This window comes from Struthio camelus, chromosome 3, assembly GCF_040807025.1.
Source record: "Struthio camelus isolate bStrCam1 chromosome 3, bStrCam1.hap1, whole genome shotgun sequence".
Lineage (NCBI taxonomy): Eukaryota > Metazoa > Chordata > Aves > Struthioniformes > Struthionidae > Struthio > Struthio camelus.
The window spans coordinates 94,651,389-94,668,902 of record NC_090944.1 but is presented as its reverse complement, the minus strand read 5'-3'; the positions used below and the strand labels follow the sequence as shown (position 1 = coordinate 94,668,902).

The 17,514-nt window shown below is 63.3% G+C and overlaps 1 protein-coding gene across 1 annotated transcript; it reads left to right on the top strand.

The window, feature by feature from the left end:
- Positions 1-7,637: 7,637 nt before the first annotated feature.
- LOC138066807 (T-cell activation Rho GTPase-activating protein-like) lies at positions 7,638-16,583 on the top strand. Its single transcript, XM_068939195.1, has 12 exons — positions 7,638-7,779; positions 11,458-11,634; positions 12,024-12,065; positions 12,510-12,594; positions 12,698-12,745; positions 13,018-13,084; positions 13,197-13,369; positions 13,725-13,886; positions 14,387-14,496; positions 14,935-15,130; positions 15,314-15,431; positions 15,849-16,583. The coding sequence occupies exons 3-12, from the start codon at positions 12,058-12,060 to the stop codon at positions 16,469-16,471; spliced, it is 1,590 nt and encodes a 529-aa protein (XP_068795296.1). The 5' UTR covers positions 7,638-7,779; positions 11,458-11,634; positions 12,024-12,057; the 3' UTR covers positions 16,472-16,583.
- The last annotated feature ends 931 nt before the right edge of the window (positions 16,584-17,514 follow it).

Sequence of the window (17,514 nt, the reverse complement as noted above, 5' to 3'; positions counted from 1 at the left end):
AGGCTCTTCTCGGTGGTGCCCAGCAACAGGACAAGAGGCAACGGGCACAAACTGAGCCACAGGCAGTTCCGCCTGAACATGAGGAAAATGTCCTCCTTCTTTCCTGTGAGGGTGACTGAGCGCTGGAACAGGTTGCCCAGAGAGGTGGCGGAGTCTCCTGCCCCGGAGAGAGTCAAAACCCGCCTGGACGCGATCCTGGGCAATGTGCTCTAGAGGACCCTGCTTGAGCAGGGCGGTTGCACTAGATGATCTCCAGAGGTCCCTTCCAGCCTTGGCCATTCTGTGATGCTGTGATCCGTATGCAAGCATTTCCATGAGCCTGCCTAATGTCCTGTGGAGTGCTGTTGAGACTCTCGGCAGACTGGTGCGATGCACACGAGGTGAGGGGGGATTCAGGTGCCTGAAAGCCCGGGCCTACAGGCTTCTGGGTATGCCAGGGCACCCGCCGCAAGGGATTTCCCAAGGCATCTCAAACAGATGCTGGTCCTGGTGTCTGGGCAACTGAATCCTGCCCTCAAGTCTTCTCTGGCTGTGCTTGGAGCCAACATTCCCACTTGTCATGGTGATGCCACATTTTGGCACCTGGCCTGGGGGTCTCCAGTCTCGGGCGGACCACCCCACTGACAGAGGGCCGAGGAAGTGTGAAAGTTGGGATTTGGGGCACCGCCTGGGCCCTGCTTCTCTAGCGGGCACAGGCCCCCTTGCTTGGCCCCTCCAAAGCGGGAGTCCTCCTGTCCCAGCAACAACAGGGCATGCTGCAGCCGGGTGGGCAAGCCGCCTGTGCGTGGGGGCTTTTCACGGACACAGAGCCGGCTGCTGAAGCCGGGAGCTGCTCCAGCACCGAGCCCGTCTCCTCCGCCAGGGAGACCTGCAGCCCCCGGCCCACGCCCCGGCCCTGCCCCACGGCCCGGCCGGCGCATCACAATGTGCCGTCGTGCATCACAATGTGCCGCGGTGGCACCCGGGTGGCCACGGCCACCGGCGCCCGCCCGGCCCCAGTGCGGTGCTGTGCCGGTGCGGGGCAGCAGGGAGACGCAGGCTCCCAGCCCAGCGGCACTACTCGGCACGCCGACACCGCTCCGTGCTTTGCGCAGGCCTGACCGGCGCCTGGCGCTGCCCGGCGCGGGGCACGGACGCACCGCAGCTGCTGACCCGGCCACGGCGCCATGGGACAGGCGAACTGCTGCGGTGCCCGGGGCGCTGCCGGCCCCGCTGCCGGCACGCAGGCACGGCCCGAGGCCCCTGGCCGCGCGGCTCCTGGCGCCGGCCCCGGGCTCGAGGCCAGGGGAGCCTCCCGGCCCCCGGCGCCGCTCGGCGCCTTCGTGTCGCGCAGGAGCCCCCAGCTCCTCCTCAGCGACCGTGTCCAGGTGACCCGGCACCGGCGCACCAGGGACAGGCACCTCCTCCTCTTCCCCGACACCCTGGCCATCGCCACCTTCAAGTAAGGAGAGCAGCCCCAGCCGTCCTTCCCCCGCCCCCACCCTCTGCCCCCGGGCACTGCCTCTGCCCTGCTGGCCACTGCTGCCGCTGCCCCACCACACAACCTCCACGCCGCTCCCTGCTCTCCCTCCGCAGGTGCGGCTCCACCTTCCTGCTCAAGCACCGCGTGCCTCTTGGCCAGCTCTGGCTGCTGTGCGGGAAGGACGAGGCGGCGGGCGGGCGCGAAGAGGAGGAAGAGGACGGGCATGGCCTGAAATGCACCAATGCCCTCGTCCTCGTCTGGCCCAACGACGGCTGCGTGGTCACTTTCCGGTGAGTCTTGGCGGCACGTGCAGGGCTGTGGGGGGTGCAGGGCACCGTGCTCGCCTGCAGTCCTCTCTGGCCTTGCTGGGGCTCAGCTCCGGCTGGGGCGAGAGACAGTAGGGGTCCTGCGGGGGTTTCTGACGCAGTCACAGGCACCTCCAGGCGGGCACAAGCCTCGCCCCCGCCCCCACCTCCCCCCTGCACCTCTGCTCCCCCCAGGGACACTGCGGGGGGACACCGACCGGGGGCTTGGGTGCATGGCGCTGTGCAGCAGTGCCAAGCGGGCGAGAGCTGTCCGGGCACCTGGGCCTCTCCCGAGGAGGAGCAGGAGGAGGAGGAGGAGCAGGAGGAGGAGGAGGAGGAGCGGGCTCTGAGGCTGTTTCTCCTTTTGGCTGCAGGTCGCGGGAGGCCAAGGAGCTGTGGCTGAGCACGATGCTCAGGTGAGCCCTGGCGGGCAATTCAGCCCGCCTGTGGCGGCGGCAAGGCTGCGGGCGGTGCAGAGGTGCCGGGGCAGCTGCCCCCAGCAAAGCAGCCGGGGAGGTGGGGGAAAGGGACCCCCCTGCGCGGGGCAGCTGCCGGGCAGAGCGGCAGCAGCAGGGCCTTCGCCTTGTGCCCGCAAAGCAAGAGCAGCGGCCTGCAGCTGGCCCGGCGGCTCCTTGCCGGCGGGCAGGGGCACCGCGAGCTGCCGCTGCCCGTTTGCCCACGCAAGAGGCGCGGAGGCCGCAGGGCCGGGGCCGCGGCCGCTGCCGAGCGGTGCTGCCAGCCAGCGCCGCGGGAAGGGCTCCTGCGCCAGGGTGGCGCGGGCGCGCGGGGCCGGGGCCCGGGCAGCCAGCAGAGGGGCTGGCTGTGACGGAGCTCGGCCTTTGCCCCTGCCCTGTGCCCAGGCCGAGCCCAGGAGCCCCGGAGACCCGCGTCACCCGACTCGCCTCCCTTTGGCTCCTCGTCACGGCCGTCAGCTTCCAGGGCGCCGTAAGTGTCCCGGGGGGCTGCGCTGCGCCCCGAGCGCCACGGGGCTGCGGGCAAGAGCCCGCGCCACCGCCTGCTCACGCTGCCTCTTTGCTCTCTTGCCTAGTCGGGGTCGCTGACCGCCCGGACCGTCGAGGCCTTGGTTTCGGCGGAGGTGAGCAGGGGCTCCCTGTCCCGCGGCCCCGGCTGCGGGCTGCCGGGAGGCATGCGAGTTTTGGGAGGGAAGGCGGCCGGCCCCAAGCACCCACGTCGGGCAGAGAGGCCAGGCCGTTCCCGCACGCAAGCATCTCCTCCGCCGGCATCCCACGACCTCGGGTTTTCCCTGCAGCCGCTCGCGCTTTTCTGCGGGGCTGAAGCACCTGGCTGGCGGCCCTGGCTGCTGCCGGGCGCCTCCGTAACCTGAACGCCTGCCTTTCTTTCTTGCAGGCTGGCACCAAGCAGAGCCCCGTCTTGGCCCCATCGGCTGCTGAAGAGGGACTTGGCCACTCCACTGGTGAGTTGCAAAGGGAAGCTGAGGAGCTGCCTCCTCACCCAGCGCTCGACAGCAGCTGAAAAGCTGCAGCCCCTCCGCTCCCTCTCCACTTCTGCTTTCCTCTTGCTTGCAGCAGAGGGGACTAAGACAAGGAAGAGGTTCCTGCCATGGCCGTTTGCTCGGAGACGAGCCTCGGCCAACGGGGACGGCCCCGGGCAGCCGGACTCTGGCCTCGGGACGCCTCTCTTTGGCCAGCCTCTGGCTACCCTTTGTGGAGAGCAGGGGACCCTGCCCCAGCCAGTCCAGGTAAGGCAGCCTGGCCACGCAGCGATCCGCCTGCCGGCTTGTCCCGCCAGGCGGCACCCCCAGCTCCTGGGCTGCAGAAGGCCTGCAAAGGAGGGAAGCTTGCAGCAGCAGGAACAGCCAGGGGTTTCTGTAGTCCCCCGACTACAGAAGCGTGCTCGAGAGGCTGGCTTGGGGCACAGCCCGGCTACGCCCAGCGCCATGTACCTGCAGCGAGAACTAGATCCGAACCAAGGCAAAGCAGCATGCGCCGCCCAGGCACAAACTCGCTTCTCTCCCTGAGCAAGTGCTTCCCTGCTAAACGGCCTTTCTGCACCCGATGAGCTCTTCTGCCAGCCCCGTCTGCTTTCTCCTGCAGGAGCTGCTGGCCATATTGTACAGGGAAGGGCCTGCCACGGAGGGCATATTCCGGAAAGGTGCCAGTGAGAAGGCCCGCAGGGACTTGAGGGAGGAGCTGAACAAAGGAGGGGCCGTTGACTTGGCAAGCCAACCCGTGCACCTCTTGGCAGGAATCTTGAAGGTGAATTTCTGCCGACTGGCAGCACGGAGAGTACGTTGCCCACCTGCAGGGGCCCACTCGAGCGCCTAGCTGGGCCCAGGGGGCACTCCAGGCTGAAACCCCGGGGAAGCCAAACGACGGGCTTTCAGGCGGAGGAAAGCTTGGCCTCTGTGTTTGCCACCTGCTTGCCCGTTCTCCTGCTTGTGCCTGCCCTGGGAAAAGTCACCTCCTCCTCCTCGTCCTCCTCCTGCTCCCCAGCAGCCTCCTGAGGGAGGAAGACTGAGGTTTCTGGGTGCACTAGAGGCTCATAGGCACTAGGGCCTCTTCTTGCACTCCCACGAGCGTGCCCAAGCGGGGCAGTCCTCGCGCAGCCCACTGCTCGCTCTGTCAGCGGCCAGGAGCTCCTTTGAGAGCGGGTAGCTCCAAGCAGCCTGCCTCCTGGGGAGCCCAAGTGCCCGTGGATGCTCCGTCTGGCCTCAGGCGTGGTGTCCAAGCCTCATCTCCGTATCTCGGCCTTGCAGGACTTCCTGCGAAATATCCCCTGCACGCTCCTCTCGGCGGCCCTCTACGACAGCTGGATGCTGGCTCTGGAGAAGCCAAGCAGGGAGGAGAAGATTGAAGGCCTGAGGGAGTAAGTGTGTAGCCAGTCCCACCGTTCTGGAGCGGGTGGCAGAGGCTGGGGCCTTCTCTGGAAACGGGCAGTCTGTGGCAGAGCCCGACACTTCTATCCGCTTGCTCGTGCCGATACCACACAACACAGCCACAGGCTTTCACGGGCCTTTGCAAAGCCTCCCACGACGTCTCCCGACCACCTCGCCTTTATTCCCACTGTCCATCTACTGATGAAGCGCCCACCTCCCAGTCCAGATGTTCTCATTCAAGGTCTCGTACTTAAGCACGTGCTGTCGGGCCTTTCTCGACAGCACACGTGGAAAGGCGAGAGAGAGCACCGGCGTTCCTCTCGTGGGAGGAGGCGCCACTTGTGGCAGTTGCCTTGAGCCTTGCTCCCAGAAGCGGCAGCAGCCGCTGCCCCCTGAATTCACGGCGCCTTTTCTTTGTGTTTGCTCAGGGTGGCTGACCAACTGCCCAGGGCAAATGTGCTGCTGCTCAAGCCCTTGCTCGCGGTGCTCCACCGCATCAGCCAGAACGCAGGCACCAGCAGGATGGGCGCCAGCAACCTGGCCATCTGGGTGGGGCCCAGCATGCTGAGCCCGGGCACGGACAGCACACTCCCGCTGGAAGTGCAGAGAGAGATCTACGACAGGGTATGCTGAACTCACCAGCCAGCCCCTCAGCTGGGCTCTGCGCCACGCGACAGGCACATCTCTTAATGGAGCCGCAGCCCCAGAGCTACAGCTTTTGGCGCAGAAACGGCACTGAGGAGCAGGAAAGACTGCTGAGCAGGTTCTCAGCCCCTTGCCCTGACATCCCTGCTTTTCACTGTGCAGGTGATGGTGCTGGTGGAGTTTCTCATCGAGAACTGCACAGCTATCTTTGGGGACGACGTGGCCTTGCCTTGCAGCCCCTCGGCTGCGGAGGCACCCGAGCACACGGGCAGCTCCGCAGGTAGGACGAGGCACGGAGGATTGGCACCACCCAGGGCTGCTGGTCCCAGTGCTTTAGCTGGAGATCGGAAGATGTCTGTGGCAATGCAGAGAGGTGCAGAGGGTGCAAGACCCTATGGCAGGGCTCTGCTCCTGCAGCACTTCCTGCCACTTCAGGACAATCCTCACTCCACAAAAGGTGTCCCAGTTGTTAAACCTCTGCTCTTCACAGCACTGCTCACTATGCACTGGACCTGCGCTCTCCCCGTGCAGGTCATGGCCCCCAGGGGTGCTTGCGTCTCCTGACCTGCTCCTCACTTCTAGAGGTGCTCAGGCTGCAGCTTGCCATGCGCCTGGGCTGCGTGCTCCCACCGGGAAAGTCTCCTTGCTCCCCTTCAGAAGCCAGGAAAACTAGCTAACAAGCTCTTTCTCCCCACAGCGCACCCAGGGGCCGCTCAGCAGGACGCTGCAGAAGCTGCCTGCGGCCCCCCAGCCGCTGAGCTGCAGCAGCCCCGAGGGAGAAGCCCCAGAGATGGCACGTGTGCCTCTGCCCCTCCACTGCCTCCTCTGGAAAAGCAGCTCAGCACAATGCCCAGGAGGCGCTCGGAGCCAGCCCTGTCCTCCCCCGACCGCTCGGGAGGCAGAAGGCACCAGGAACACGCCAGCACTGCGGACAATGTTGCGGTTGAGCAGCAAGAGCCGAGCTTGGCGAAGGAGGCCCTGGAGCAACCGCCTGCCCCCTTGCCTGCCCCGGTCTCAGCTGCCTCTGCACCCGCAGTGCCCGGCAGGTGCTCCCCAGAGAGCTGCTGTCCTGCTCCCCAGGGCCTTTCCATAACACTGCTGGGACCTGCTGCCATTCCCACTTCCTGCTGGCGGGCCACAAGGACCACGAGAAAGAGCAGGAGAAGGAGAAGGAGAAGGAGAAGGAGAAGGAGAAGGAGAAGGAGAAGGAGAAGGAGAAGGTCAAGAAGAAGGTCAAGAAGAAGGAGAAGGAGAAGGAGAAGAAGGAGAGAGAAAGAAAGAGAAAGAGAAAGAGAAAGAGAAAGAGAAAGAGAAAGAGAAAGAGAAAGAGAAAGAGAAGGATAAGAAATGGAGAGAAAAGAGCTGAAGAGAAAATAAAGGGGGAAGAAAAAGGTGTAAGAAAAGAGGTGAAGAGGAAATAAAGAGAAAGAAGGGGGAGAAAGCCTGGTGGAGAAAAGAGTGAGGAGAAAAAAAGGTGGAGAAAAAGGGGTGTAAGCAAAAAGAGGGAGAAAACGGGGAGAGAAGTAAAGAGGGAAGAAAAAGGAGGGAGAGAAGAAGGGGAAAGAGAAAAAAGGGGAGAAGAAGAGGGGTACAGGGTGAAAGAAGGGAGCATAAAGGGGGAGGAAAGAAGGGGAAGGCAGGGGAAGCAAAAAGAGGGAGAAGAAAGGGGGGAGGTAGGAAAGTGGGAGAAAGGAAGGGGGAGAGCAAAAAGGGGGAGAAGAAAGGGGGGAGCAAAGGGGTTTGGAAAAGGGGAGATAAGAAAAGAGGGAAGAGAAAAGGGGAAGGGAGAAGAAGGGAGAAAAAAAGCGGGAGAGACATGGGAGAAGAAAGGAGGAGTAAAAGGGGAAGGGAAAAGCAGGGAGAAAAGAAAGCAGGCGAAAAGAAGGGGAGAGAAAAAGGGGGAGAGAAAATGGGGGAAGCAAAAAGGGGGGAAAAAGAGGGAGCAGAAAGGTGAGGGAAAATGGGGGGAAAAAGTCGAAGGGGGAAAAAGGGAGATAAAGGGGGAGAAGAACAGGGGAAAAGTGGGATAGGGAAAGGGGGAGGGAAAAGAAGGGAGAAGAATGGGGGAGGAAAAAGGGGGGAAGGGGGAGGAAAGGAAAGAGGGAAGAAAAGGCGGGGAGGAAGAAGGGAGAGAATGGAAGGGGTGAAAAATGGGAGGAAAAAGAGGGAAGAGAAAAAGGCGGAGAACAAATGGGGAGGAGAAGCCGCAGGGAGAAGGAAAGGGGGAGAAAAAAGGGAGGGAGAAAGAAAAGGGGAGAAAAGAGGAGCAAAACGGGGAGAAAGGAATGGGGAGAAAAGCAGAGGAGAAAACCGGGGTGCAAAGAAACAGGGAGATCAGAGAGGGAGCGTTAAGATGGGGTAGATTAGACCGGAGCAGATGAGGAAGCAGAGAGAAAAGTGTGGGGAAGAAAAGACGAGGTTAAAAAAAGGAAAGACAAAAACGGGAAGGAACTCAAGGAAAGAAGAAAAAGGAAAGGGAAAAACCCCCTTGGCAGCACCCCTGCCACACGGTAAGAGCGGCAACCCCGGCGGCACGTGCAGTGTGCTTTGGCCTGTCGGAACTTGTCTTTGGGGAGCGCTTAACTCCCCGCTGGGGGCCCAGGGGAGCCGTGGGGCAGGAGCCGGGGGGCTTCTGACTGACGCCCGTGCACCTTCACTGCAACAAAGCACTTTTGCGCAGGACTCTCTTGAGTCTGCTCCTTGTCTCTCTTTCAAGCGCTCGGCCGCTGCACATAGCCCACGGACTTGTGCCCGCGTCTCTGGGTCCGGCAGGGCTCTTTGAATGCCCTGGCATACGGACGCAGCAGGAGGGCAAGTGACTGAGCAGCGGTAGCCCTGCTAGTGCCGTTGTCGGAGACGGCAGGCGAGATTTTGGGGGGAAGTGCCTCTCTGTCCGGGAGTCAAGGGACACCGCCAGAGGGCAGCAGTTTGCAGTCAGGGGCAGAGAGAAGCCGCAGGGAGCCGATGCTGCTCCAGCAGGGGCTTCCGAGCAAGGCAGCACGCAGGCATGGCAGGCGGGATGTTTCCCGGGTGCAGCTCTTCCCAGGACACGGGGGAAAGGGGCAGGAGGTGACGTGGCCTGACCGGAGCCGCGACTGGCAGAAGCAGCATCCCGGCAGCAGGCTGCAACTAGAGAAGAGGCCCCCTCCGTCGGCCCCTGTGAGCAGGGGCACTCTCCTCCCAAGCAAGCTGAAGGAGAAGGTCCCGCTGCCAGTTGCAAAAGGCATTGGCCGCTCTTGGCAATCTGCAGCTCTGCCGTCACCTGGCTTCCAGCTCTCTTTTGCCAAAACCACAAGCGTTTTGTCCTTGCGGCCCGCATGGCCGCCAAGAGACAGCCTCAGCTCGCAGCCTGTCCTCCTGGGAGAGATGCTGCAGGCCCTTCAGCATCTTCGTAGCCCATCGCTGGACTCACTCCAGGAGCTCCACATCTCCCTTGGCCGGGGCAGCCCAGCACCAGCCACAGCACTCCAGCTGTGCAGGACCGCCTCCCTCCACCTGCTGCCAAGGCTCCTCCTAACCACAGCCCAGCAGGCCGCTGGCCGCCTTGGCCACAAGGGTGCAGTGCAGGCTCACGGGCAACTTGTGCACCAGGACGCCCAGGGCTTTCCCCCAAGAGCTGCTTTCCAGCACGTTGGCCTCTAGCCTGTACTGGTGCATGGACTTCTTTCTGCCTAGGTGCAGCACTTGGCCTTTCCCCTTGTTGAGCTTCAGGAGGTTCCTCTTAGCCCGTCTCTCCAGTCCGTCAAAGGCCCTCTCAATGGCAGCACAGCCCTCTGGTGCGTCAGCCACTCCTCCCTGTTTTCCATCCCCCCTGGTTTAGCAGCCAGCTTGCTGAGGGTGCTTTCTGCCCCATCACCCGGGCCACTGAGGAAGAAGAGGAACGGGACCAGAGCCCGCACTGACCCTTGGCCTGCACCTTGTGTTACTGGCCTCCACCTAGGCTTTGCACCACTCATCACAACCCTCGCAGCTCTGCCGTTCAGCCACTTCTCAGTCCCCCTCACTGCCTGCTCATCTCGCCCCTACTTCCTCAGCTTGCCTCGGAGGGCATGTGAGGGCAGGCAGCGTGGAAAGCCTTACTGACCTCAAGGCAGACAACATCCACTGCTCTCCCCTCCTCTGTCCAGCCAGCCCTTCCCTCGTGGAAGGCTCCCAGGTTGGGCACGCGTGGAGCGTGGAGGAGGTGATCCTTGCCTATCAATCAGCTTTCCTGCAGCCCTCTTCCCTCTCGCGCCCTATCCCATGCGACGCTTCCTCCTGCACCCTTGCGCACCAGCGAGGTGCAACCTCTTGGTGTGCCACACCCGTCTCAGCCGCTTGGTTGAGGAGAGCCCCGTGCAGCAAAAGCACTTTGGAGGCGCCTCCCCTCTGGAGCCAAGCATCAGTGACGGCTGAGAGAAAGACCACCCCTGCAGGCATGCCCACAGGCCTTTGGACTGGCGCTCCGGTGCAGCCTGCACGCATGGCGACTTCCGTTTCAGACTCTGGAGCACCTCTGCTATGAAGAAAGGCGGGGAGAGCTGGGCCTGTTTAGCCTGGAGAAGAGAAGACCGAGAGGCGATCTCATCAGTGCGTACAAGTATGTGAAGGGAGGGTGTCGAGAGGATGGGGCCAGGCTCTTCTCGGTGGTGCCCAGCAACAGGACAAGAGGCAACGGGCACAAACTGAGCCACAGGCAGTTCCGCCTGAACATGAGGAAAATGTCCTCCTTCTTTCCTGTGAGGGTGACTGAGCGCTGGAACAGGTTGCCCAGAGAGGTGGCGGAGTCTCCTGCCCCGGAGAGAGTCAAAACCCGTCTGGACGCGATCCTGGGCAATATGCTCTAGAGGACCCTGCTTGAGCAGGGAGGTTGCACTAGATGATCTCCAGAGGTCCCTTCCAGCCTTGGCCATTCTGTGATGCTGTGATCCGTATGCAAGCATTTCCATGAGCCTGCCTAATGTCCTGTGGAGTGCTGTTGAGACTCTCGGCAGACTGGTGCAATGCACACGAGGTGAGGGGGGATTCAGGTGCCTGAAAGCCCGGGCCTACAGGCTTCTGGGTATGCCAGGGCATCCGCCGCAAGGGATTTCCCAAGGCATCTCAAACAGATGCTGGTCCTGGTGTCTGGGCAACTGAATCCTGCCCTCAAGTCTTCTCTGGCTGTGCTTGGAGCCAACATTCCCACTTGTCATGGTGATGCCACATTTTGGCACCTGGCCTGGGGGTCTCCAGTCTCGGGCGGACCACCCCACTGACAGAGGGCCGAGGAAGTGTGAAAGTTGGGATTTGGGGCACCGCCTGGGCCCTGCTTCTCTAGCGGGCACAGGCCCCCTTGCTTGGCCCCTCCAAAGCGGGAGTCCTCCTGTCCCAGCAACAACAGGGCATGCTGCAGCCGGGTGGGCAAGCCGCCTGTGCGTGGGGGCTTTTCACGGACACAGAGCCGGCTGCTGAAGCCGGGAGCTGCTCCAGCACCGAGCCCGTCTCCTCCGCCAGGGAGACCTGCAGCCCCCGGCCCACGCCCCGGCCCTGCCCCACGGCCCGGCCGGCGCATCACAATGTGCCGTCGTGCATCACAATGTGCCGCGGTGGCACCCGGGTGGCCACGGCCACCGGCGCCCGCCCGGCCCCAGTGCGGTGCTGTGCCGGTGCGGGGCAGCAGGGAGACGCAGGCTCCCAGCCCAGCGGCACTACTCGGCACGCCGACACCGCTCCGTGCTTTGCGCAGGCCTGACCGGCGCCTGGCGCTGCCCGGCGCGGGGCACGGACGCACCGCAGCTGCTGACCCGGCCACGGCGCCATGGGACAGGCGAACTGCTGCGGTGCCCGGGGCGCTGCCGGCCCCGCTGCCGGCACGCAGGCACGGCCCGAGGCCCCTGGCCGCGCGGCTCCTGGCGCCGGCCCCGGGCTCGAGGCCAGGGGAGCCTCCCGGCCCCCGGCGCCGCTCGGCGCCTTCGTGTCGCGCAGGAGCCCCCAGCTCCTCCTCAGCGACCGTGTCCAGGTGACCCGGCACCGGCGCACCAGGGACAGGCACCTCCTCCTCTTCCCCGACACCCTGGCCATCGCCACCTTCAAGTAAGGAGAGCAGCCCCAGCCGTCCTTCCCCCGCCCCCACCCTCTGCCCCCGGGCACTGCCTCTGCCCTGCTGGCCACTGCTGCCGCTGCCCCACCACACAACCTCCACGCCGCTCCCTGCTCTCCCTCCGCAGGTGCGGCTCCACCTTCCTGCTCAAGCACCGCGTGCCTCTCGGCCAGCTCTGGCTGCTGTGCGGGAAGGACGAGGCGGCGGGCGGGCGCGAAGAGGAGGAAGAGGACGGGCATGGCCTGAAATGCACCAATGCCCTCGTCCTCGTCTGGCCCAACGACGGCTGCGTGGTCACTTTCCGGTGAGTCTTGGCGGCACGTGCAGGGCTGTGGGGGGTGCAGGGCACCGTGCTCGCCTGCAGTCCTCTCTGGCCTTGCTGGGGCTCAGCTCCGGCTGGGGCGAGAGACAGTAGGGGTCCTGCGGGGGTTTCTGACGCAGTCACAGGCACCTCCAGGCGTGCACAAGCCTCGCCCCCGCCCCCACCTCCCCCCTGCACCTCTGCTCCCCCCAGGGACACTGCGGGGGGACACCGACCGGGGGCTTGGGTGCATGGCGCTGTGCAGCAGTGCCAAGCGGGCGAGAGCTGTCCGGGCACCTGGGCCTCTCCCGAGGAGGAGCAGGAGGAGCAGGAGGAGCAGGAGGAGGAGGAGGAGGAGCGGGCTCTGAGGCTGTTTCTCCTTTTGGCTGCAGGTCGCGGGAGGCCAAGGAGCTGTGGCTGAGCACGATGCTCAGGTGAGCCCTGGCGGGCAATTCAGCCCGCCTGCGGCGGCGGCAAGGCTGCGGGCGGTGCAGAGGTGCCGGGGCAGCTGCCCCCAGCAAAGCAGCCGGGGAGGTGGGGGAAAGGGACCCCCCTGCGCGGGGCAGCTGCCGGGCAGAGCGGCAGCAGCAGGGCCTTCGCCTTGTGCCCGCAAAGCAAGAGCAGCGGCCTGCAGCTGGCCCGGCGGCTCCTTGCCGGCGGGCAGGGGCACCGCGAGCTGCCGCTGCCCGTTTGCCCACGCAAGAGGCGCGGAGGCCGCAGGGCCGGGGCCGCGGCCGCTGCCGAGCGGTGCTGCCAGCCAGCGCCGCGGGAAGGGCTCCTGCGCCAGGGTGGCGTGGGCGCGCGGGGCCGGGGCCCGGGCAGCCAGCAGAGGGGCTGGCTGTGACGGAGCTCGGCCTTTGCCCCTGCCCTGTGCCCAGGCCGAGCCCAGGAGCCCCGGAGACCCGCGTCACCCGACTCGCCTCCCTTTGGCTCCTCGTCACGGCCGTCAGCTTCCAGGGCGCCGTAAGTGTCCCGGGGGGCTGCGCTGCGCCCCGAGCGCCACGGGGCTGCGGGCAAGAGCCCGCGCCACCGCCTGCTCACGCTGCCTCTTTGCTCTCTTGCCTAGTCGGGGTCGCTGACCGCCCGGACCGTCGAGGCCTTGGTTTCGGCGGAGGTGAGCAGGGGCTCCCTGTCCCGCGGCCCCGGCTGCGGGCTGCCGGGAGGCATGCGAGTTTCGGGAGGGAAGGCGGCCGGCCCCAAGCACCCACGTCGGGCAGAGAGGCCAGGCCGTTCCCGCACGCAAGCATCTCCTCCGCCGGCGTCCCACGACCTCGGGTTTTCCCTGCAGCCGCTCGCGCTTTTCTGCGGGGCTGAAGCACCTGGCTGGCGGCCCTGGCTGCTGCCGGGCGCCTCCGTAACCTGAACGCCTGCCTTTCTTTCTTGCAGGCTGGCACCAAGCAGAGCCCCGTCTTGGCCCCATCGGCTGCTGAAGAGGGACTTGGCCACTCCACTGGTGAGTTGCAAAGGGAAGCTGAGGAGCTGCCTCCTCACCCAGCGCTCGACAGCAGCTGAAAAGCTGCAGCCCCTCCGCTCCCTCTCCACTTCTGCTTTCCTCTTGCTTGCAGCAGAGGGGACTAAGACAAGGAAGAGGTTCCTGCCATGGCCGTTTGCTCGGAGACGAGCCTCGGCCAACGGGGACGGCCCCGGGCAGCCGGACTCTGGCCTCGGGACGCCTCTCTTTGGCCAGCCTCTGGCTACCCTTTGTGGAGAGCAGGGGACCCTGCCCCAGCCAGTCCAGGTAAGGCAGCCTGGCCACGCAGCGATCCGCCTGCCGGCTTGTCCCGCCAGGCGGCACCCCCAGCTCCTGGGCTGCAGAAGGCCTGCAAAGGAGGGAAGCTTGCAGCAGCAGGAACAGCCAGGGGTTTCTGTAGTCCCCCGACTACAGAAGCGTGCTCGAGAGGCTGGCTTGGGGCACAGCCCGGCTACGCCCAGCGCCATGTACCTGCAGCGAGAACTAGATCCGAACCAAGGCAAAGCAGCATGCGCCGCCCAGGCACAAACTCGCTTCTCTCCCTGAGCAAGTGCTTCCCTGCTAAACGGCCTTTCTGCACCCGATGAGCTCTTCTGCCAGCCCCGTCTGCTTTCTCCTGCAGGAGCTGCTGGCCATATTGTACAGGGAAGGGCCTGCCACGGAGGGCATATTCCGGAAAGGTGCCAGTGAGAAGGCCCGCAGGGACTTGAGGGAGGAGCTGAACAAAGGAGGGGCCGTTGACTTGGCAAGCCAACCCGTGCACCTCTTGGCAGGAATCTTGAAGGTGAATTTCTGCCGACTGGCAGCACGGAGAGTACGTTGCCCACCTGCAGGGGCCCACTCGAGCGCCTAGCTGGGCCCAGGGGGCACTCCAGGCTGAAACCCCGGGGAAGCCAAACGACGGGCTTTCAGGCGGAGGAAAGCTTGGCCTCTGTGTTTGCCACCTGCTTGCCCGTTCTCCTGCTTGTGCCTGCCCTGGGAAAAGTCACCTCCTCCTCCTCGTCCTCCTCCTGCTCCCCAGCAGCCTCCTGAGGGAGGAAGACTGAGGTTTCTGGGTGCACTAGAGGCTCATAGGCACTAGGGCCTCTTCTTGCACTCCCACGAGCGTGCCCAAGCGGGGCGGTCCTCGCGCAGCCCACTGCTCGCTCTGTCAGCGGCCAGGAGCTCCTTTGAGAGCGGGTAGCTCCAAGCAGCCTGCCTCCTGGGGAGCCCAAGTGCCCGTGGACGCTCCGTCTGGCCTCAGGCGTGGTGTCCAAGCCTCATCTCCGTATCTCGGCCTTGCAGGACTTCCTGCGAAATATCCCCTGCACGCTCCTCTCGGCGGCCCTCTACGACAGCTGGATGCTGGCTCTGGAGAAGCCAAGCAGGGAGGAGAAGATTGAAGGCCTGAGGGAGTAAGTGTGTAGCCAGTCCCACCGTTCTGGAGCGGGTGGCAGAGGCTGGGGCCTTCTCTGGAAACGGGCAGTCTGTGGCAGAGCCCGACACTTCTATCCGCTTGCTCGTGCCGATACCACACAACACAGCCACAGGCTTTCACGGGCCTTTGCAAAGCCTCCCACGACGTCTCCCGACCACCTCGCCTTTATTCCCACTGTCCATCTACTGATGAAGCGCCCACCTCCCAGTCCAGATGTTCTCATTCAAGGTCTCGTACTTAAGCACGTGCTGTCGGGCCTTTCTCGACAGCACACGTGGAAAGGCGAGAGAGAGCACCGGCGTTCCTCTCGTGGGAGGAGGCGCCACTTGTGGCAGTTGCCTTGAGCCTTGCTCCCAGAAGCGGCAGCAGCCGCTGCCCCCTGAATTCACGGCGCCTTTTCTTTGTGTTTGCTCAGGGTGGCTGACCAACTGCCCAGGGCAAATGTGCTGCTGCTCAAGCCCTTGCTCGCGGTGCTCCACCGCATCAGCCAGAACGCAGGCACCAGCAGGATGGGCGCCAGCAACCTGGCCATCTGGGTGGGGCCCAGCATGCTGAGCCCGGGCACGGACAGCACACTCCCGCTGGAAGTGCAGAGAGAGATCTACGACAGGGTATGCTGAACTCACCAGCCAGCCCCTCAGCTGGGCTCTGCGCCACGCGACAGGCACATCTCTTAATGGAGCCGCAGCCCCAGAGCTACAGCTTTTGGCGCAGAAACGGCACTGAGGAGCAGGAAAGACTGCTGAGCAGGTTCTCAGCCCCTTGCCCTGACATCCCTGCTTTTCACTGTGCAGGTGATGGTGCTGGTGGAGTTTCTCATCGAGAACTGCACAGCTATCTTTGGGGACGACGTGGCCTTGCCTTGCAGCCCCTCGGCTGCGGAGGCACCCGAGCACACGGGCAGCTCCGCAGGTAGGACGAGGCACGGAGGATTGGCACCACCCAGGGCTGCTGGTCCCAGTGCTTTAGCTGGAGATCGGAAGATGTCTGTGGCAATGCAGAGAGGTGCAGAGGGTGCAAGACCCTATGGCAGGGCTCTGCTCCTGCAGCACTTCCTGCCACTTCAGGACAATCCTCACTCCACAAAAGGTGTCCCAGTTGTTAAACCTCTGCTCTTCACAGCACTGCTCACTATGCACTGGACCTGCGCTCTCCCCGTGCAGGTCATGGCCCCCAGGGGTGCTTGCGTCTCCTGACCTGCTCCTCACTTCTAGAGGTGCTCAGGCTGCAGCTTGCCATGCGCCTGGGCTGCGTGCTCCCACCGGGAAAGTCTCCTTGCTCCCCTTCAGAAGCCAGGAAAACTAGCTAACAAGCTCTTTCTCCCCACAGCGCACCCAGGGGCCGCTCAGCAGGACGCTGCAGAAGCTGCCTGCGGCCCCCCAGCCGCTGAGCTGCAGCAGCCCCGAGGGAGAAGCCCCAGAGATGGCACGTGTGCCTCTGCCCCTCCACTGCCTCCTCTGGAAAAGCAGCTCAGCACAATGCCCAGGAGGCGCTCGGAGCCAGCCCTGTCCTCCCCCGACCGCTCGGGAGGCAGAAGGCACCAGGAACACGCCAGCACTGCGGACAATGTTGCGGTTGAGCAGCAAGAGCCGAGCTTGGCGAAGGAGGCCCTGGAGCAACCGCCTGCCCCCTTGCCTGCCCCGGTCTCAGCTGCCTCTGCACCCGCAGTGCCCGGCAGGTGCTCCCCGGAGAGCTGCTGTCCTGCTCCCCAGGGCCTTTCCATAACACTGCTGGGACCTGCTGCCATTCCCACTTCCTGCTGGCGGGCCACAAGGACCACGAGAAAGAGCAGGAGAAGGAGAAGGAGAAGGAGAAGGAGAAGGAGAAGGAGAAGGTCAAGAAGAAGGTCAAGAAGAAGGAGAAGGAGAAGGAGAAGAAGGAGAGAGAAAGAAAGAGAAAGAGAAAGAGAAAGAGAAAGAGAAAGAGAAAGAGAAAGAGAAAGAGAAGGATAAGAAATGGAGAGAAAAGAGCTGAAGAGAAAATAAAGGGGGAAGAAAAAGGTGTAAGAAAAGAGGTGAAGAGGAAATAAAGAGAAAGAAGGGGGAGAAAGCCTGGTGGAGAAAAGAGTGAGGAGAAAAAAAGGTGGAGAAAAAGGGGTGTAAGCAAAAAGAGGGAGAAAACGGGGAGAGAAGTAAAGAGGGAAGAAAAAGGAGGGAGAGAAGAAGGGGAAAGAGAAAAAAGGGGAGAAGAAGAGGGGTACAGGGTGAAAGAAGGGAGCATAAAGGGGGAGGAAAGAAGGGGAAGGCAGGGGAAGCAAAAAGAGGGAGAAGAAAGGGGGGAGGTAGGAAAGTGGGAGAAAGGAAGGGGGAGAGCAAAAAGGGGGAGAAGAAAGGGGGGAGCAAAGGGGTTTGGAAAAGGGGAGATAAGAAAAGAGGGAAGAGAAAAGGGGAAGGGAGAAGAAGGGAGAAAAAAAGCGGGAGAGACATGGGAGAAGAAAGGAGGAGTAAAAGGGGAAGGGAAAAGCAGGGAGAAAAGAAAGCAGGCGAAAAGAAGGGGAGAGAAAAAGGGGGAGAGAAAATGGGGGAAGCAAAAAGGGGGGAAAAAGAGGGAGCAGAAAGGTGAGGGAAAATGGGGGGAAAAAGTCGAAGGGGGAAAAAGGGAGATAAAGGGGGAGAAGAACAGGGGAAAAGCAGGATAGGGAAAGGGGGAGGGAAAAGAAGGGAGAAGAATGGGGGAGGAAAAAGGGGGGAAGGGGGAGGAAAGGAAAGAGGGAAGAAAAGGCGGGGAGGAAGAAGGGAGAGAATGGAAGGGGTGAAAAATGGGAGGAAAAAGAGGGAAGAGAAAAAGGCGGAGAACAAATGGGGAGGAGAAGCCGCAGGGAGAAGGAAAGGGGGAGAAAAAAGGGAGGGAGAAAGAAAAGGGGAGAAAAGAGGAGCAAAACGGGGAGAAAGGAATGGGGAGAAAAGCAGAGGAGAAAACCGGGGTGCAAAGAAACAGGGAGATCAGAGAGGGAGCGTTAAGATGGGGTAGATTAGACCGGAGCAGATGAGGAAGC

What these genes read in the sequence shown, in the direction of transcription:
- LOC138066807 (XM_068939195.1), top strand. An exon ending in AGGCCTTGGTTTCGGCGGAG is followed by an intron (nt 12,746 to 13,017) that starts GTGAGCAGGGGC and finishes TCTTTCTTGCAG; the next exon opens with GCTGGCACCAAGCAGAGCCC. An exon ending in TCTTGGCAGGAATCTTGAAG is followed by an intron (nt 13,887 to 14,386) that starts GTGAATTTCTGC and finishes TCGGCCTTGCAG; the next exon opens with GACTTCCTGCGAAATATCCC.